Here is a 21445-nt window from a genome sequence, read left to right on the forward strand (position 1 = left end):
ACGTTAGGAGCATATCAAGGACAAGGACATGTGGTCCCTTACAGCCCTTCCACGAATTGGTAGAGTCCAGCTCCATCAATGCCTACGATGAACTAACCAAATGAATCAACAAGCCCCCAAAGTGCCATGGAATAAAAACGAAGGCATGGCAAAGAACAAAAAAAAAAGACCACAACTCTACACACTTTTTGTTTTCTCAGGCAATACAAGCTGTTCACATACGAGACCACCAAGGCAGCGCTTCTCTGTGAAGCCACAACAAACCACGAGCACAGACGTGGATACCTGCACACGCAGTGAGTAGCGATCCCTCACTTTCCTCTCCAGGGCCGCGGACGTCAGCAGGACTCCTTGCTGGTTCACTTCGAACGCGCTGTCGTCGTTTCCACTCTCGATGGTGAAGAAGAACGGGGGGCCGTTATGCGAAGAGTCCTTGTCTGTCACCACCAGCTGGAGCACACTGAACCCCACGGGCTTATTTTCCTGCACAGGTAAAAAACAAAAAATGCACACAGCTCTCAACAAAACCACACCTTTAGGGTAAGAGACCCATGCAAGTTTACTATAGTATGAAATTTATGGAAAGAAAAACCTTATGGCTGGTCTGTTTAAAAGGGAGAGAGAGAGAGAAAAGGAAGGGGGGCTATGATGGGAACGAAGGAGGGAAAAGGGAGGACTGGAAGGAAGAAGGCACTGTGGTGGGACATCAGAAGGTCAAGAATCAGACTGGCGAGCGCATCTTAAAAACCAAAGCACATAAGGAGATAAAACGCTTGGTTGCATCTTGAAAATGCTCCTCCTTTAGTATTGATGAAGACCCCTCTAATTTCACTCATCTCATTTTTCTAAAATGCAGTGTTAGGAAAAGAAAGACATTTCAGGTGAATAACTGAGGCCAATGAAAGAGCTCATTTCAAAAGGACTGCGTGCAAGGATCCCTCGGGGCCCCGAGATTACCTGGATGATCACACTGTAGTTTCCCTCGGAGAAGACCGGAGCGTTGTCGTTGACGTCAGACACGTCGATGTTCACCGTGGTCGTGTTGGCTCTGGGTGGACTGCCATTATCCGACGCCTGAACCGTGAGCGTGTAACCTGAAATCTTTTGGGGGACAAGACAGAGAGATGGCATGTCCCTTTTCACAAGGCCGAAGACCAGGATTTAGTCAGGAATGTACTCCTGACAGCCAAGAAGGGCCGATCTGAACGCCTGTCATCCTTTGCCATGTCCTCACGTGGGCGTTTCCCTAACCTAACCTACAGCAAGTGCGCTGCCAATAATGTAGCTGCAAAAGGGACTGTCTTTGCTCAACAAAGATGCCGACGGTGATTAGATCCTCTGATGCTTCTCCAATACGCACTCATTCTGTAAAGTGTTCAGACTTGAAAAACGTATGGATCTATTTCTTAAGACAGAAAAGTATCTCTAAGGCTGTGATAACAAGGGCGGCAACCTTCCCTAATGTCCCTCCCGGCCAGAAGGAGACGGACATTAAGCGGTTTCCCACCCCGCGGGCTTAGTGATTTCAACACCTCAGGCCTTTCCACATCAGCCTCTCCCATCAGTTTTACACTTGGATTGTGGTCAACTGTCTACAACTCCAGAGATTATCCCTTCATGACTTCCTATTAAAAAAGAGGAAAAAAAATGGAGTGAAATAAGGCAGCTTCTTTTCCAGGGCAGTTCCCTGTTAAGCTCTCCCTTCCAGAACGAGAGGTGGAAGGAGCCGGAACGCTGCCGAAATCCCGGAGTATGTTCTGCAGCCCTTATCTCAGCACCTGTGGTTTTCCAAATGTCTACTATTATTTAAAACCCAGCTTCTGGCTCCATGAAGTGCCTCAAAACACTGGAGCCAAGAGTCATTTCTTCCTGACTGTAAACTCTTATCATCTAAACTTCATGTAAGTATGAAGCACATCTCTCATATTCTTACTGTACTTTTTTTTTTAAAAAAACTTGTTTTTATTGATTTGAGAGAGAGAGGAAGGGAGAGGTATAGAGAGAGAGAAACATTGGAGAGACAGACATCAACTGGCTGCCTCCTGCACGTTCCCTACTGGGGATCGAGTCCACAACCCAGGCATGTGCCATCCCTGGGAATCGAACCCGGGATCTCTTGGTTCATGGGTAGACACTCAACCACTGTGCTACACCAGCCGGGCTCTCGCTGTATTTTCCTATTGTCATTGCTTTTCCAGTACTTGTATTTCACTTGTCAGTTCCGAAGGACAAGGCTGGCTGCACCCTCTCGGCACTCCCCACCACGCTGGCAGGTATGAGTACCAGGCACTGCTGGCTACTGATCTGGTAATCGGTGAGCAACTGGAGCCGAACTTTTTCACTTACTGTTTCCCGGTCTAGAAGTTTGGTCACTTTCACTTCTCCCCTGGCAGGGTCGATTGTAAACGGGCTCCCTTGATTGCCATCTATGATTGAATAGTGGATGTGGCTGTTTAACGGTCCATCGGCATCATCAGCCATGACCTACAAAATAGGACACTTTTGCTTAGGAGACAGTGAAGGAAGGGACAGAAGTCTTGAAGCGAATTTCTGGTATCAACAGCTAGTTGTCGTAAGGCAATTATTTATAATAGCGTCAGTAACTAGCCTAACAAAAGACATTGCCATACCTTCTAAATATTTTCAAGTAAGGCCACGACAAAAAAGCTGGATCAATCTTATTAAAAACAACAACAACACACAAAACCTCCTGCAGAGACCTAGGAGGAGAAAACTGTAGGCAAACACACGCACCGTGATGACGGGCTGCTCGAGGACAGCGTCCTCACTGATCACTGCCGTGTAGGTGTCCTGGCTGAACACCGGGGTGTTGTCGTTGATGTCTGTCACATTGACGTTCACAGTTGCCACATCACTTAGTGAAGGACTGCCTCCGTCAGTGGCTTCCACAGTCAGGTAATATTCGTGTGAGCTTTCATAATCCAGATTCTCAATGACAAATATGGCCCCTGTGCGGAAAATCAAAATTACTCCCAGCACTTTACAAATGCCACTGCTTTCTCGTGACTGAAACAGATGCTTTTAGGTAAATTTAACTTTCACTTCAAAGGTTTACTTACCACTTATGTATGTTTTCTAAAAAATTCAACAATTAAAAATGATGACTTTGCCCATCCCTGATCCTTACTTATATCTATTTTCCTGATATTCTCTGTGATATTTAAATCACTTCCCCAATCAATACCATCAACATCCCTGCTATAAAAATGATTATATTTCTCATCTCTTCTAAATCAGACTTCACCCCGATTTAATAAAATAAAAATATAAAAATTCTCTCTTTGGCTTCCAGTTTCCTTTCCCTTCTCATACTTTTCTTTTATAGAAATACGCATCCTTTTAAAAAAAAAAATCTCTAGAATAACTACTTCTCATCATTAAAAGAATTCCTTTTTAACAACTGTTTAACATCTTTCCTTTTCATCCCCTTACTGTCCATACTACTTAGAGCCCCCAAAATAAGTTTTATGCTGTGTTAAAAATAAATTTTAAAATAGCATCCTCGCACACTTACTCTTCACCTGAACTAGTTACATAGAATTAAATACCGTACAAAAGGAGCAACTTTTCACAATGTTCTAAGACTTACAGCTATTCAGACCACAGGTTAACAAGACTAGGAAAGTATTTATGCAGCAAGAGTCTAAGCTCCTATGACTTCTGACTTTGTTGGCAGTCATCCAGCCAGTGTGATTCGAAGAACTACAACTGTTATATGTAACAAGCATAATAAAAAAGTCAACTGGGACATAACTGGGACAATTATCAGATGTCCCCATAGAAACTAAGATCAAAGAGGTGGGAACTGCTGTTTCGCTGGGAAGCTACTTCCCAGGAGTTCCACAACGGGGATGACTCTACTATCTTCCAGTCTTTATCTTCACTAACTTAATGCATCTCACATCTTTACTAAATCACTGGAGTGTGATACTTTCGTTTTCTATTTAAAGTTAACTTGCTTATAGTTATAATGGATATATCAGAAATGTACAAGGTGTCTCCCAAAAAAGTATACACACTTTAACAGCTGATTCTATTACATTCTGAAAAATGAAACGTATTTTAATAAACACTGCCTTTATAATTATTCAAGCATGTAGACATTTTTTTGGGACACCCTGTATTTTATTATGTAGAACTATAAAGTCTTCGAAACCACTTTAAAAACCCCACTCAAAATAACAATACAAAGAGTGAATTTTATCTTTTTCATCCAATTCAAAGGTTACCAATTTGATTACCAATTTGTTAGTAGGATTATCTACTAACAATCTATGACCAGTCCCCTTTGTATCAGGACGAGTGCCGGGCAATCTATACTTTTTTACAGAATAAAGGGCATCCTCTGATTTACGTGGTAAGTTACCTGTTTTAGAATCTATGCTGAATTTCCCATGTTCATTCCCACTGATTATCGAGTAGGTGATCTCTGCGTTTGCTTCAATGTCCCGACTGGCTGCATACACCTGAAGGACTTCTGTCCCAATCACAATGTCCTCAGACACCGAGGCACCGTACTCCCGGTACTCAAACACGGGTGGGTTGTCATTTATATCCAGAACTGACACAACCACAGTGCCAGTCGCTGTCAACCTCCTTGGCAAACCCTGGTCCACGGCTCTCACAGTGAGGGTGTACACCGCCTGCAGCTCTCTATCCAGAGGCTTCTCCAACTGAATGATCCCGGAGAACTCATGAATGGAGAACTGCCCGTCGGCGGAGTTAACCAGAGAGTAGGCTACCTTCCGGTTCAGTCCTGTCAAGAGATGGCACGATGTCAGGATGTTTTATTTCAAAGAATTTAAATTATATTTCTGGAAATATAAATTAAAAGGAAAAATGCTGAAACACATTTTAAAAATCCTTATGATTATGATCTTAAATAAGTAAACTTTTAGATTAACAATTTACTGAGTTCAAGTACGTATATTTCAAAGTTATCCAGCTTTTAAAGACTATGTTTTATACGAACTTATGCTATAATACTCAGTAGATCTTTTTTTTTTTTAATCTTCACCTGAGGATATGTCTATTGATTTTATTTTTTAAAGAGAGAGAGAGAGAGAGAGAGAGAAATATGGATGTGAGAGAGAAACATGGATCGGTTGCCTCCCGCGTGCACCCTAACTGGGGACTGAATCCAAAGCCTAGGTATTTGTCCTGAAAGGAATGGAACCCGCAACCTTTCTGGTGTAGGGACAACACTCCAATCAACTGAGCCACTTGGCCAGGGCCCCTGGTGATCTTTTAAAGTCTATTTATTATTTACCTTCAGTGACAAAGATTTATTTGAAAAGTGGCATTTCTGCTAGTCTTCGAATTCTTCCGTATCAGTGTGACTGAAGTTATTTTTACTCTCTCATCAAAATGCTATGGACAGCCTACACTTTTATTTCTCCGCAAGATTTTGAAAGGTCTGTAAAACTGTAACAATACAGCATTGGCTGCTGTTACGTTCCTACGATACTAAAATATCTTAATGTCACTAACAGCTTAGTCACAAAATAATACTTCATTAACTCAATGGGAAATGAAGTTCCGTTAATAAAGTCACTGAGCAGAATTTTAGGGACACCCGATACCTTATAATAGCAAGTTTAGTGGGCACAATTCAGAGGCTTCAAATACTCATTTTAAAAGTGAATTCATTATTCTAAGTATTTCATTTTTAATTCTAAGGAATGAAATAACACAACAATGATGAGTTATTCGACATGCATGAGGTAAAATAATTCAACAGTCCAAATCTGGGAGGTGTTTTGCAAAGGAGGTTCCTAGGATCTGAGAGCACAGTCTGAAGACAAAGTGCCGCCCAGGTGGTACCTGCATCCGCATCTGTGGCCTGCACTCTGGTCAACAGCGTCCCTGGCTCCGTGTTCTCGAACACGGTAATGGTGTGAGGGTCAGCAGAGAATTCGGGGGCGTTATCATTCACATCTTCTAACGTGAGCACAACGTTAGCCTGACAGAATCTTCCCCCTCCGTCTGTGGCCTTGACTAGAAGATTGTAAACCGCTTGCTCCTCGCGATCAAGGGGGGCTAATGTTTTCAGTTCACCTAGAAACAAACAAAAATAAATGGACTCACCTGAAATTTGGGATGTGAACTGCAATACCAAATCTTAAGTCTTCCCCTTTTCGCATACAATTGCAAAATCTGAGCAACAGCTTTCCACTGGAGAGCAGTTTTATCAATTAAAGGGTCAGCAGCTGTGAGTACAGCGAGTTCCAGGTTTCCAAGCCCTGCCAGGTCCCAGAGATCCCGAGGCTAGAGCCTCCTGCGTTATATATATAATGTCACGAAAGCAAAATAGCTACCTGATTTGTCTGATTTAAATTTTTTTAAATAACTCAATATTAGATTCAGATGTTCATAATTAGTTCTTTGGTGGGGAAGAGCTTAATAGAAAACGATTACTTGACCCCAATTTTAACGAAAGACAAATTATAACTGGAAAACAAGCCTAGCAATTTAAAGATGGGTAACATACCATGAGTTATTTTAATGAATATGCTCATAATAATTTATGATCACAAATTCGTGAAAACAAGCTATATATAAAATGAACAGAGCAAAAGTGAGAAGTATACTTTAACTTCTGAGTTCTGTTTTTTTTAAAAGGTGATATAAACTATTTTAAATCCTTGGTTGTTGATTTTATTATCTTACCCCAAATTTTATACATCAAATTGCTTTGAGATTTCTAAAAGATGATCATTTTATAGCATCTGAGTACATCTGACAAGAACAAAATGTAATTTCAAATTCTGAGAGTGATCTAAAACTACCCACGTATACAATTTTGTTGGAACACAATTAATTTGGCCCCGAACTCCGTGATTACCTGTGTCTGGATTCAGTTTGAATTTCTCTGCACCTGGACCAGATAGTGAGTATGTGATCTCAGCGTTGGAACGGATATCTGCGTCCGTGGCGGAGACCTGCAGGATCAGCTTCCCGGGGAAAGCATCTTCTGGAATTGTGTCTGAATATAAAGTCTACGAAGATTTAAAACAACATTGTTAACATAAAACACTGAAAGCCAACATGACTGCCAAGGGAATAAATCATTTAACTTTGGCCACAGAAAACACAGGTAACGACTAACGTTAAAATCCAAGGAGCTTTCAAAACTGTTTTTCTTATAAAACAAGGAGCCAGGGAACAGTTAACAACTCCATGCTGCTGAAAGAGTCTGACTGGACATTTAACCGACAGGTTCTAAACACAGTAATTTATATCTTTGACTTGGGTTCATATTTACTTTAAATTCCTATGGAAAAATATAAGTAGTGCTGCTCCATATTTACCTAAAGATTGGGAGAAAATAGATCCGTTACATCAGATCTATTGATTTCCAATACAGAAATGTATCGTTTGCAATAGTTCTTAACACATATCCAAATGAACACCGTTGAGAAAGAAAAGAACTTCCAGTCCTGGGAGAAAACAAAGATTTCCCAAGGCCACGTGGCGGGAATGATGCTCAGGCCAGGGCCCTTCCCTCACCTGCTCTAGCCTCTCTCTTCATACCCAACCGGACTCTCCAATGAAGGGTTGCTTCCCATTCCAACTATTTAGAAACCCATGCCATAAACCAAAACGTAAGACAGGTAAGATTTTGTTGAATTTATTTTCTTAATCCGAACTCAATTTTAAGTGAACTACATTTTATGACTCATGAAACGAAATAGTTTACAATACTGACGATGTCAAATGATCTAGTGTCCCAATTTTACTATTCCCAAAGTTGACAGGGTACTACATTGAAAAAATATTAAAGTGTTGAAAAACACACGTTTAGTTTCTATAACACAGAAAATACCACCACCAGCGCAGTTTCACCTGGAGCCATCACGCATCCACCCGCATCACCACACGGAGACCGCCATCTCGGAGCCAGGCACCATCCAAATGCTCCGCCTTCGGTCTCAGTCACATCCTGCTCGCCACCCGCCTCCTCGAAACTCCTCCTCTGCTCTCAGCCACCCACCCCGACAGCCACCCTGACCCTGACAGCCACCCACCCCGACAGCCACCCTGACCCCGAGTTCTCTTCCCTCCGTCTCTGCCTCCTCCCTCCCCTCTCCCTCGGGAAAGACCTTTCTGCTCTTTCCCCTTCTGGCTCCTACCCTCTCAAATGAATTCAATAATCAGTTATCCACAGAAACTGTCAAATTCACACATCCTTCCCTGATAGCCACCCTCAATCTCGCCATCTCTTAGACGTCTAAAAAAACATTCAGCTCAATGTCCCATGACCTTAAATGGAACAAATTGGAAGTGGGACCCAACACGCTTCCTCGAAAAGCAACTCCCCTCCAGGCTTATCTCTGGTCTCTCTCCCTCACTCCTGCAGAAAGCATTAAAGTCAGTCTTGACATGACACGCTAGCCAGGCCGTCACCTCCAGGCAGGGCCAGATGCTCCCAGAATCTCTGTCCTTTCCTTCCTTGGCCACCTCTCCTTACTCCCCACTATCCCCCTGCTGTCACTATTGCTCCCCAGATGGACACAATTCTACCAAACTCGCCTTCCTTAAGGACCTCCTGGTTCATGTCCTCTCCACGTTTTAAATAGAACAGGATTCAGAGTCCCCATCTGCTCTAGGACAGAGGCCCACTTCCCCGGAAGGACCTTCGCAGCCTCTCACCCAGTTGATCCTCAGGCCCCACTGCCGTTCCTCGTCCACCCAGTTACCCCAACCAGCATCTCCCAAAGGAGAGTGTTCCCGTCCTCAGAGACAGTGCTCACTCCTGCTCAGGTCCCCAGGCTGCACCTCCCCGGGCAGCTCTGCTCTGGCGTGTCTGATCTCATGTGAAATGGTGGCTCCAGGGTTACAGGAGCCGCACTGTGAACCTCGTAGTTTCATGTGTTAAGAACAAGTGCCTCCCAAACTGTGAAAGCAAAACTGAGCTCTGTATAAAGAACTGCCGGCCAGGCACTTCCTCCAAAATCACCTCATCCCCAAATAAAGGGAATCAATCTCTCTCTCAAAACTTTACAGGGCATTTTTAGAGTTAAGCACAACTGTAGTCCTGTCCGTAACTTACAGCATTTTTGAATGATGTTTTTAAACCATCAGCACTCCCTGAAACAGTTCTGATGCTAATCCATCTCTTGTCCCATTTCTCACTCACCTCTGCTTAAACAGTAAGAGGTCACAATGTGAAACACATCTAATGACACCACGGCATTGCAGGACAGTCCTACCAGAAGTTAAGAAAGAAATCTGAATTTGCAATCTAGAAATGTAAAGGAAGCGCGGCCTACCTTTTCACACACTGGACTGTTGTCATTTGCATCAAGAACTTTCACTTCAACTATAGCTTTTGATGAGAAGGTCCCATCGGTTGCCGTGACCGTCAGAAGATAATTGTCCCGTTTCTCCCTATCTAGAGGGTTTTTCACATAGACCTTCCATTCATTCTGTGTATTCTCAACAGCAAACTGCCCCAAAGGATCCCCTCCTATTAAATCAATGGAGAAGATGACAGTCAAACTTGTTGAAATAAAGGAAAAAATAAGTAACAGGAGAAATAAATGATACAATAGATTTATAATGTTATGGTTTAAAAATAAAGTTTTTAAAAAATAAATACTTTTAAATTTGGTATATTAGCTCTCCCATTAAAATTTGTATTTAAATACAGCCGTAAGCCAAATAAAATATAAGGACTACTAAACAACACTTCAGCCTACACTGAAACTATAGTTCTTCTTTATAATTACAATATATTTATTATGCACTAAACATAAAGTTTAACAGAAAGAGTCATAAAAATAGAAAACAGTCTAATGAAACAACCATTTCCTTTGCTCAGGCCAAGAACTTAAAATGTAGCTTAGCTGATGCTATTTCTCCCTATTTTCTATATACTTAACTAAAATCTTCCCCTTCACCTTCCGAGTTCCATACAATATATATCTCAGGATTTATACTTCTCATATACTTAGTTTTAAATTAAGCCGTTCAGTTGAAATTTTTTTACCTGTTATGTAATAGGTAACTTGTCTGTTAATTTCTTCAGAATCAGCATCTGTAGTACTCAAAATGGCAATGACACCGCCTGGTGGGTCATCTTCACTCACAGTCCCCTTATAAATCTCCGCAGTGAATCGCGGGGGACTGTCGTTGACGTCGGTGACGGTAACGTCCACGATGGCTGTGGAGGACAGCTGGACCTTTTCCCCGTGATCTGATGCCACCACTTTAATCTGGTAATTGTCTCTCTTTTCATGGTCAAGCTCCTTTAGGGTTGTAATCCAGCCTGTCTCCATGTTAATGGCAAAAGACTCGATGACTTCCACACTCTGGGACTGATCTAGACTATACATAACTTGGCCGTTGGTCCCCGAGTCCAGATCAGACGCCCTGATCTGGATGACTCTACTGCCCCCTGGCTGGTTTTCAACAATAAATGCCTCGTATGGGTTGGACTCCAAGACAGGGCTGTTATCATTTGCATCTTTCACTTGGATGCTAACATCCACAGAAGCCACCACCTCCTGGTCATCGTGAGTGCTCCTGGCGAGTATGGAAAACTGGTACCACTTTGTCGTCTCGTGATCAAGACCCTTCTCCAGCTTCAGCCTCCCGCTCTGTCTGTCGATCACAAAGAACTCATCCCTGTTGCTTTCAGGAGTATTCCCTTTGACCAGGCTGTAGAGGACAGTCCCACTGTGTTCTGCTCGGATGAGATCGATCTCCGTGCCAATGGGCATGTCTTCTGACACTGTGTAGGTGTAAAACGGTTCTGAGAATTTGGGAAGCTGCGTTTCAGGTGGGAGTATTTTAACATAGACGGGTACCACAGACTCCTTTGGGGGAGACCCGTTATCCACAGCTCTCACAAAGAAAGCGAAGAACTCGTTTTCTAAGCCGATTAAGCTTTCCTTTGTAGTGATGATGCCAGACAGTTTGTTAATTTCCAAATTCTCTTTAACACTCTCAGAATCTGCTTCCATGGCGTAGGTGACATCTGCGTTGGATCCCTCGTCGGCGTCACTTGCAAGAACTTTGATGACGGATGTCCCTTTGGGAGCATTGGATCCGATGTTGACTTCATACCCAGTTGCTCGAAACTGGGGTGCGTTGTCATTGTCATCGGTGAGGATGACATTAATGGTGCAGAAAGCAACTTTTCCTCCAGCATCCTTTGCCATTAAACGGACTGCGATTACTTTCTCCGCTGGGATTTCTCGATCAAGTTTTTCCAAAGTAAATACCTGTCCCCTCTCATTTGTGTAAAATCTGTCTTTAGCAAAGTCATTTACAACATGGTAAGTAATGTGGCCGTAAATACCGGCATCCCCGTCGGTTGCCTTGACCTCGATCACCAGGGTGTGTACGGGAGCGTTTTCAGCCAGCTCCACCTCGTACTCATTCTGAAGGAAAACAGGGCTGTGCAAATTGCCTCCAATTACAGTTACATGAACCTGAGCTGAACTTCTAAACACTCCATCCGAAACAGAAATGTTGAGACTGTAAAATGGCTTCAAGGTGTGTCGGCGGAGGTTTGAGAGTGTGATAATCCCCGTTTCACTGTCAATGACAAAATTCTTATGATCGTTTCCAGACAGAATGGAATATTCCAACTTGTCTATGTCTGAGCTGTCCGCATCATAGGCTTTCACACAGGTCACAAAATGCCCGTGGGCGGCATGCTCACTAATCTTGGCCTCATAAATCTGCTGGTCAAAGAGTGGCGGGTTATCGTTGAGGTCCGTGACGTCCACTGTGACAATCACTTCACTGCTCAGTGGAGGCATGCCACCATCGACAGCCCTCACGGAAATCTTGTGCTGCTGGAACTGCTCATAATCCAAGGTTCTGACTAGTGAAATGAGACCAGTGCTGCTATCAATGTGAAAATGATCGTGACTCTTGCTATGATTCCCAAACATATGGTAAGAAATCCCCCTGTTGGGTTCTGAGTCAGAATCTGTCGCCCTAACCTGAACCACAGACGTTCCGATGACAGAAGCCTCGGACAGCGTGGCAGAATACGACGGCCGAGCAAACACGGGGGGGTTGTCATTGATGTCCTCCACTACTATGTCAACAAACACTTCAGCGTGGGCCCCAGTCAAGGAGTCAGTGGCTCGGATGCTCAGTTTATATGCTGGGTGGGACTCAAAGTCCAGGGGAGCTATGACGTTGACCACGCCGGTGTTGAAGTTAATGGTGAACTGGCTGAAAGGGTCGCCGTCAGTGATGCTGTAGAGCACTTTCAAGCCCTCCGGGCTGCTGGCCTGCACGTGGACAACAGGGCTGTGCACCTGGATGTTCTCCGGGATCTCGGCGCTGTAGAAAGGCTTTTCGAACACAGGCATTGCTTTATTCATCACAGTGATTGGAACGATAACTTCGGCCGAAAAGGCTGGGTTTCCTCCATCTTTTGCCACCACCGTGACGAGATACTGTTTATTCAAGGTGTCGGGTTCGAATTGCTTTTTCAGTGAAATTTCGCCTGAGGGCCCGATCTGAAAGTGCTCGTGATGTTCCTTCAGGTAGTAGTGCACCTCCCCGTTTCTGCCACTGTCTCTGTCCACGGCAGTAACGTAGCGAATGGTGTGGCCCACCGCGGCGTCCACCTTAACAACGGCATAGTAAGGGAGGTTGACAAACACTGGCGCATTGTCATTTTGGTCTTCGACGGTGACCTTCACCACCACGTGGGCCACTGCTGCAGGCTTATGTTCCTGTGTCACCTCGACGACCACATCAAACGCCTCCTGCTGCTCCCGATCGAACGGGACGCCGGTGGTGGACAGAACGCCAGAGGTACGGCTTATTTTAAACCTGCGATCTGGGTTGAGGATGTGATAGAACAGAGGCTCGTTGATCGGATTCCCAATAGCAGTGATGACGGCCAAGGTTCTGGCCTCAGTGGAATTCTCTTTCACGACTGCAGAGTAGAAATCTTGGGTGAACTTCAGCTGACTTTCTTTGCTCTCTTTCACGTTGATCTTCACAGAGGAGAAGCTCGCGAACCTGCCGTCAGAAGCTCGAACGGTTAGCTCGTAGCGGCTTCGCAGCTGAGTGGTGTTCTGCACCGTGACGGAGCCGGTCCTGTGGTCCATGGAGAACTTTTCCCCGATGTTGCCCTCCGTGATGGAGTACATCAACTGCGAGAAGGCGCGTGAGTCGGCATCTGTCGCGTTCACCGTGATGACTTTTACTCCTTTGTATGTTGGCAACAAGAGAGATGCTTCATACAGCGACTTGGAGAACACAGGCGGGCAGTCATTAATGTCAATTACGTGTATGGTCACATTAGCCGCGTATTCGGCAAATAACCGTGGTGTTCCCATGTCATGCACTTGCACAGTAAAGTGAAAGGTACTTGTTTCCTCATAGTCCAAACTGAGTACTGTATGAATAGCACCAGTGCTAGAATCAATAGCAAAATATTTGTGTATAGTTGGTTCAACAATGTGGTACACAAGCAAGGCATTCGACTCTTTATCAGCATCCGTGGCCCGAATCACTAACGGGACGTTCTTGTCCGTCAGGACCACGCTGTTGACGGAAGCGGATTCGCTGATGAGTCCTGTGTGTTCTGCCTGCATAAAAACCGGACAGTTGTCATTCTCATCCTGCAGGTGCACTCGAAGCGTTGTGTTCGCAGACAAGCCGGCCATATTCGTTCCCTGTATTGTCAATGTGTAAACGGGCAGAGTTTCAAAGTCCAGGGCTTTCTGAGTGATGATGCTTCCAGAATGTGGATTAATGTCAAAAGCATCAGCTATGTTTCCATCTTTGATCTCATAGACCACCGATGACTGACTATGGGCTGTAACCATTCCGACAAAACTCCCAATGCTGATGGTTTCACTAATTTCAACAGAATATTCTTTAGATGTAAACCTAGGAGAGGCGTTGTCAGCGATTGTGACAAAGATATGCACAGAGGTGATCTCACTCAAGGGCGGGCTGCCTTTATCTGTGGCTTTTACCATGAGGTCGTATTCCACTTGGTTACTGCGATCCAGTTCTTTGGCAGTTTTGATAGAGCCCAAGATGGGATCAATTGTAAAAGAATTTCCAATATTTCCTAGGAAGGGGAAGAAAAAAAACATGTTAGAGAAAACCACAGGGATCAACAGAAGTAGTATTTGGAAATACCAAAGCGAATGAAGATAACTTTAAAAATCGTATTCTGAAATTAAACAGAAATTCAGGGATTACCAATATGTGAATGGAACTTGTTTCATTTTTTAACTTGTTTCATTTTTATCCACGTAAAAAGGGCAGACTTTTCAGAGTTTTGTCCATAAATAATGAAAAACAAGAAACAGAAGAAATATCACTCTGTACTGAACACCAAATGCACTCTTTTGCCTGAACCAGGGATGTGCTATGGAAGGATATGGTTACCCTTCCATAAAGTAGTTGAGTCCACAATTTTCCAAGAGTCCTCAAAAACCCACTGGAACATATTTATATTTTCAGCACTTATCACTTGAAAATACTCAAGATTCTTTTTACTTATAAAAGGGAAGACTTCAATTCATAAAGAAAATTGAATAAACTTTAAGAGAATTGCCCTATTTTAAATATTCAGGGAATTGATAATAAGCTTGTATATAACCTGCCCCACTCCACAGGTTTTGAAGATTTCAGTAACATTCTGTTCTGAATCTTCTTTAGGTCAGTGTATCCCCTAGGTCAGTGGCTGTCAAGTGGGGGTGACCCTGCCTGGAAGGGGACATTTAACAATGTCTGGAAACATTTTTGGTTGTCACTACCTGGGGGAGAGGATGCTACTAGCATCCCGTGGGTAGAGGCCAGGGATGCTGCTGAACTTCCTGCAATACCCAGGACGGGCCCCCCCACAAAAATTTGTGGTTCAAAAAGTCAGTGGTGCTGAGGCTCGGAAACCCTCCTCTAGCACAGATTGTTTTACTTGCTTTTCACTGGACCTTTTCCACCTGTATGACACGCATGTATTGAGCTGCAATTGCAACTCTGCAGTATTCCATTGTTGTGCATCATCGATTGAAATCCTCCTGACGAAAACCAGCAGTTGATGAGAGTTTAGCAGTTAACTACCTACCTTTTGGAACAGATTAAGGCAGTGAGAGGGTACGACCCACCCAAGAACCCTTCCTTCTTTTCTGTTTTATAAACAAGAGTCCAGATCCATTATCCAAGACGTACAACTGAATTTATTTTTCGTGAATGAACTATTACATTTACCCCAAACAAGGCCAAACTGCTTTCTCAAACTGTTTTGCTCCAGGTTTGCAGTAGAGTGTAGCACTTCGTAGAACAGCATTACTTAGTGTGATTTACAAACCAGGGATTAACCACCAAGCACTCCTCTCTCCACATCATTACTGGTAAACGCTTCCTCTACAGCCTTCATTTCCTTCCTTTAATACATCTTCCAAAAAATCCATGATAATTTTTTCTGCGGCTAGACCCAGCCTGGTTTTCATTAAGCCTGCCTGGCTCGGCGTCCAGACCCCATGGCCACGCCTCAGTCTGCAACGGGGCAGAGGCCCAGGCTCTCTCCCGGCTCCAAAGCTCTAAGCTGAACCCTGGCCCATGAACTGGGTCACGCTGCCTCCGCCAGGCCTTGCAGACACCGTCTCTGGCTTGCCTGTATCTGAGTCAACAATCCCAGATTCTCTCTGTGTCTTAGTCAGTCATCAAGGTCCTATCTCATCCTACCCGTGCATCATTCCACCTTCCCAAACTGGGACTGGCTGCCTGGATCACGGAGGAGACTCTGAAAACCTTTGGACAGCTACCTTCATCCCCAGCTCCTGGACTTCCCTGTCTGTCCTAAAGAAGCCGCTGACCTACCAGATTTTATATTCATTCATTTATGTGCATTTCTCTCTTGTCTTGGACAGTGAAATCTTAGTGCTTCAAATACGCAGAGCATCACATTCTTCAGTAGCCTGACTTTGATAAAGACAGCTCCGGTCCTCGCACTGATAACAAGAAGGTAAACAGGAACCTGGCTGTTCAATTAATATATGGATCCCACATACACATAAACCAAGGCAGAAAGCACCAGATTTGCAGATGAGAGAGCAACATGGTGTTTATGTGGAAAAACACTGACGGCTGCTGAGTAGCTTGAACATGCCCGTCAGATCTAGTCATAGGCACGCTCACCAAATAGTGAAACTCACGTATGGCATTTGTGAACGAATTCTGAAGTCTGTACTTGGTTGGGGGCCTTAACTGGAGATACTGGTGATTTCTAAATAGCCTTAAACTGTCCTCCCTGTTGGAACAAATTTGCACATGTGTGCTCATTAGCTATGACTGTATGACACACAGGCACAGGGCATGTCAGAGAGCTGTGCACAGGAGTCTGTGTTTTCCCACAGTGGACATGCTGTGGATGCTGACCGCCTGCCAGTATAGCACCTCTCTAAAGCTTCAAGTGCAATAATATTTAACCTAAGTTTGGGGAAGAAAACCAATTCTGGTCAATAAGCATATTTACTGAGTGTCTTTGATTTCTAAGAGTTACAACAGTTTTGAAGTTATGACAATCTACTTTAAGAAAATAAAGACACCACCATCCTGCCTAGAGTATGGTGTTCATATGTCTCCAAGCATATAACTCAATTGTTACTGAAAATACCCTTTCATTAATTCCTTTTCCTCTAAAGACTCCTAATCAGACCCGACCTTTTGCTCAATAAATGGCTGCTAATTAAACATGCAGTGTTATGGTCTGAATTTATAACTAGTCTTTTGAACTTTCTAAAAGTAATTGGACAGAAATTAGAAGCAGGTGATTATGAATAAACTGTAAATGAAAAGGTGGCATGACCATTTTATAGTCCCTGCTCTTCTAACAGATTCACACACACAATTCTACAGCATTTAAAGGGAGTCGTTTCCTGTCAAGTAACCATTTAGCACTACTTTTCTATTACCAAATCTAAAAGAACTATATCTTCGTAAAAGTCCAAGTTCTATGCCAGAATAGGCCCTTGATATTATCTATTCTCTGAGTGGAGATACAGTTCCATTCTTGGAATACCAATTACTAATTCCGTCCCTTGTTACAAGCATTTAAAGAATGCACATGCCCTCAGTCAGGCACCAACAATCACATTTTAACCACCCAGTTGTTGAAAATTATGTGAAAGCTAAGGGAAAGTTTAGCATTTTCTCCTACACAAGCCCAGCCAGTTTGTCTGTGGGGAAATGATTTTATTGAAAGGCCCAGGCATGCACAGATGGAATGTGCTGTGTTTTTAATGGCCAAATTTCTGAGCCAGTGGGAAAACCTTCAACTTTAGGCAAGGCACTAACTACACAAAAACACATTTGAATACTGCAACCATGGGCAGTGTGTGAGTAATGGACTAAATTTGGTTATTTTCAGTGAAATAAATGAAACTTCAAATATATTAAGAAATAAAAATAGTCTGACCATATAAAACACATCAACTAAGTTGTTTTAAAAAAATTACTCTCCAGCCTGGCCGGTGTGGCTCAGGGGCTGAGCCACGAACCAAAAAGTCACGGTTCAATGCCCGGTGAGGGCACATGCCCGGGTTGTGGGCTCAATCCCCAGTAGGGGCATGCAGGAGGCAGCCAATTGATGTCTCCGTCATCAATGCTTTTCTCTCTCCCTCTCCCTTCCACTCTCTCTCAAATCAATAAAAAATATGTTTAAAAAAGAATCAGCATTGGAAACACTTCAAACAGCATTTGAGAAAATGCTGTTTAAAAGAAAAATTACTCTCCATTTGCTTGGCTTTTGAGTATATGATCTATAGCTAATTTATACCTCTTCCAATTCTAATGTCTCAGATAGATACAATTTCTAAATATGTAGAGGTGGGGACTTAAAAACAAAGTCAAGTAAGTGGATGACCTCAATACTCTAAGATCATTATAAAGGCAGGACAGCGAGAGAGACATTGTACTAACCATAACCCTGAGAAAGACAGAAAAATGAAAGCTGCCTTCTCGATACGGAATCACTTACTCGTATTAGTTGGCATGAGTAAGGAAAGTCGCAAAGCAAGGCCATTTCTGACTGTACAAATCATATGCTCTACGGCACACTGACCCCTGTCTCAAGCAAGGGCAGATTTCTTTTGCAAGAACATACCTGTGTGGACCAATGGTAACCCCCACACCTATCAAGTTCAAGTATGGATGCGTCTTGCGCGGCACCTGGCACCTAAGATGAGCTAAATGAGCCCATGGGATGGACGAATGAATGGCTGAGTAGCGGCATGAGACGGAACAGAGAACAAAAACATTTTGCTTTGCCACGGTGCTTCCTGGTGATTTTCCTTCCTGTAACCCCCAGCAGGACTCTGATCTCCTGCCTCATCGCCCCGAGAAGCACTGTCCACACTTCCAGCTGGCTCCCTGCCCCGGCTGCCTCTTGCCCAGCTTTGGCCCCTTCAGCTTTTCAACATGTCTAAGTCCAAATCCCATCCCCAGGACCTACTGCAACAACCCATGAATGAAACACACAGTTCAGCCTGCATGGGGGTGACAGGCGGCAACACCAAACCTGGGAGGAGCAGAGGCCCGACACCCTCTGAGATCTGGCTGGAATGTCCTGCTCTGCCCAGGAGAAAGCACCCCGAGGAGAAGCAAAGCATCATACTAACAGGCCAGCACTTTCCTAAGAGCGTTTCCTAGGTTAAGAAGGAAAATGACTGTGTGGTTAACAAGTTTAGAAATGCTGAAGTGGTCAAATCAAGTTTTCCTTACGGCAGGACTGCTCGGCCATGAATTACGCCAATATTTTGAGTTTCCAAGAGCCTGACCCAAACTTAGTTAGGATTCTCTAGCCTAGCTTTCCGAAGAGTTAAAACTTAAAATTTTTCTTTCTTTCTCCTAACATGTAAGGTTAATTCAAGTAATTTTGACAATGATACACAGAAAAGTTTTAACGTCAGAACTAATTTTAGAAACGAAGAAACGTGCTTTTGAACAAGTGCCGTGTCATAAAGGTGCGGAGCGCTCACAGGTACCTGACTCGATGGAGTACAGCACCTCGGCATTGGGCCCTCGGTCCCTGTCCAGCGCTGTGACCTGCAGCACCGCAGAGCCCACGGCGGCCGATTCGTAGACCCGCCCTTCGTAGGAGGAGCTCGTGAACCAGGGGGCGTGGTCGTTTGTGTCGCTGACATTCACCAGCACCCTGGCAAAGTTGCGCTTCACAGGGACGTCTTGATCTCGTACCTGAAAGAACCGACACATTATCAATCCCGCGGGGATTTTCCTAACTGACAGCCAGTCTCCAGCGAAAGCCTCCGGGAGCTCAGGGTGGCAGGGCAGGGGCAGGACGCCTACCATGACGGTGAGGACGTGCTGGTGGACGGCTTCGTGATCCAGAGCCTCAGAGGTATAGAGAGAGCCCGTGGCAGGGTCCAGACGAAACTTCTTGAGACTCAACGGATCGACACTGCTCTGCAGTGTGTAGATGAGTTTGTTTTTCTCATCTTTATCCACGGCACTGATCTGCAAAATTTCTGTTTCGGGCACTGTGTCTTCAGGAATAACAACTTCGTATTTCGATGTAGAAAACTGAGGACGATGGTCATTTGTGTCTATTACTTTGATGAATACCTATAATGATAAAATGATTCACATAATGATATTCCTAATTATGACATTTTAGTAAATAGAGAAAAAAATCAGATGCACATTGAAAAAACAGATTTTTTAGCAAAATGAAATACAAACATGAGAAAAGCAACAAAAATCTAGAATCAAAATATCTTTAATGAGAACTTTCTAAATAGATGAGACTAACTTTGGAGAGAAAGTGTAACACCTTTCACATTTCCTTATGAAATGCAGAGGAGATATTCCTAGATTGCTCACATAACACTAACGGAATTTACTCTACCAGGATTTACAGAAGACTAATCTCCTATATCAGAGTTGCATCTGTAACTATCAACCTACCGAGGTACAAGGATGCCACTAGACTGTCGCAGTATCTAAATTTCTGGTTCTAATCTGAGATTCCAAATTCCTATCAATAGATTTTTTTATATTTATTTAAAAAACTGAGAAATGTGCTTTAAAATTCTTATACTTCTGTGATCATAAAACCTATGTATAAATAGTAAACACACTTATTTCTTAAAAGCAATTAAAGTACAATGAAAAGATAAATTCTCTTGGCCCGGCTGGGTGTAGCTCAGCGGTTGAGCATCGACCTAGGATCCAGGAGGTCGGGGTTTGATTCCCGGTCAGGGCACATGCCCAGGTTGCGGGCTGCAGCCGATCAATGACTCTCTCATCATTGATGTTTCTATCTCTCTCTCTGCCTCTCCCTCCCTCTCTCTGAAATCAATAAAGGTATCTATAAAAAAAAAGATAAAGTCTCTTAACTATATTAACATAGAATAATAACCTTAGAGAAAAAAAGTTAATGTTAAAAAACTCGTTCCCGAGTAAAATCTTTTTACTTGACAGTAGGAAGATTAATTTTCAGAATGCAAAGAAAGAAGGACAGTGAAAATCACTAATGATTATAAAAGATGGTTTAGTTATGAACAAGAGATCTGGGCTCCGCTGGCACATATGGAGCAACAGGGCTGTTTACTGGTCCAAGTAGCACAGGTGGCCAAAGTCCCAGGAATGCACAGGTAAAGCTATTACCCACGCTGCTGCAGGCATATGGACCTGAGGCCTCTGCAAGAAGACTGTACCAGTGCTCAGAGAACACTAAATCAGTGATGGATTGTAACAACAAACTTTATGTGAATACTAAATGCAGTCACCAAAGCACAGAAAGGCTTTATGTGAAAGTTATGTAAATATTTAAAACTACAGATGCCTCGCTCTTAAATGTCAATGGTGATCTAGAAGGGATGGGTAGAAAGGCAATTTCTATAAATTAAATCATCATATATTTATTTCCACTATAAATTTAAAAATTGTTTTTCTCGTGGAGTGTTGGTCAGAAATAGTTTAATCCTGCTCCAAGATCATTCATCGCAAATAAACAGGAACAGGTAAAGTAAAAACAGCCATTTCTGATAAGGTCATTCAACTGAAACATCTACTGGGCACTGATATGGGCAACACTGAGAGTATAAAATAAATGTGCCAGCCCCCTGCCCTCACAAAGCTGTCAGCCTCATGGGCAATGTCTTGTACATACAAAGTCTAATGCAGTTTCCTACATGATCAAGTAAGTCTTTAAGAGTCCAGGGAGGGGCTGGGACATTCAGAGAGCTGTTCAGGGGGAAGTAAGGCTTTGCTTGCATAGGTTTGGGGCTGGCAGATGACAATGTATAGCTATCTGGGTAGGAGGAAGAGCTCGGTCACAGACATGAAGGCGAGGGTGGAACAGAACACCTTATCTCTTAGGGACTGGAGAGAAGCACTTGGAACGGGGACAGTACATGAAGGCGCAGTGAGGAGGTGGGATCGGGTATGCGGAGCCCGACCCCAGGGC

General features: G+C 43.6%; 1 protein-coding gene across 3 annotated transcripts in view; it reads right to left on the minus strand.

Moving 5' to 3' along the window:
* The window catches only part of FAT1 (FAT atypical cadherin 1), a 107986-nt gene that overhangs the window by 16475 nt on the left and 70066 nt on the right, over window positions 1-21445 (minus strand). For all 3 annotated transcript variants that reach the window (XM_081130241.1, XM_081130240.1, XM_081130242.1), the window contains exons 8-18: window positions 19324-19599; window positions 19002-19212; window positions 10013-14080; window positions 9294-9490; window positions 6866-7019; window positions 5845-6078; window positions 4388-4777; window positions 2755-2969; window positions 2347-2484; window positions 958-1101; window positions 286-483 (exon numbers count right to left, since the gene is read on the minus strand). In XM_081130241.1, the coding sequence (XP_080986367.1) occupies window positions 286-483; window positions 958-1101; window positions 2347-2484; window positions 2755-2969; window positions 4388-4777; window positions 5845-6078; window positions 6866-7019; window positions 9294-9490; window positions 10013-14080; window positions 19002-19212; window positions 19324-19599 (6225 nt within the window). The remainder of the gene's footprint in view (window positions 1-285; window positions 484-957; window positions 1102-2346; window positions 2485-2754; window positions 2970-4387; window positions 4778-5844; window positions 6079-6865; window positions 7020-9293; window positions 9491-10012; window positions 14081-19001; window positions 19213-19323; window positions 19600-21445) is intronic.

The sequence above is a fragment of the Miniopterus schreibersii genome, assembly GCF_964146895.1.
Source record: "Miniopterus schreibersii genome assembly, chromosome: 2".
In the NCBI taxonomy this organism is placed as follows: Eukaryota; Metazoa; Chordata; class Mammalia; order Chiroptera; family Miniopteridae; genus Miniopterus; species Miniopterus schreibersii.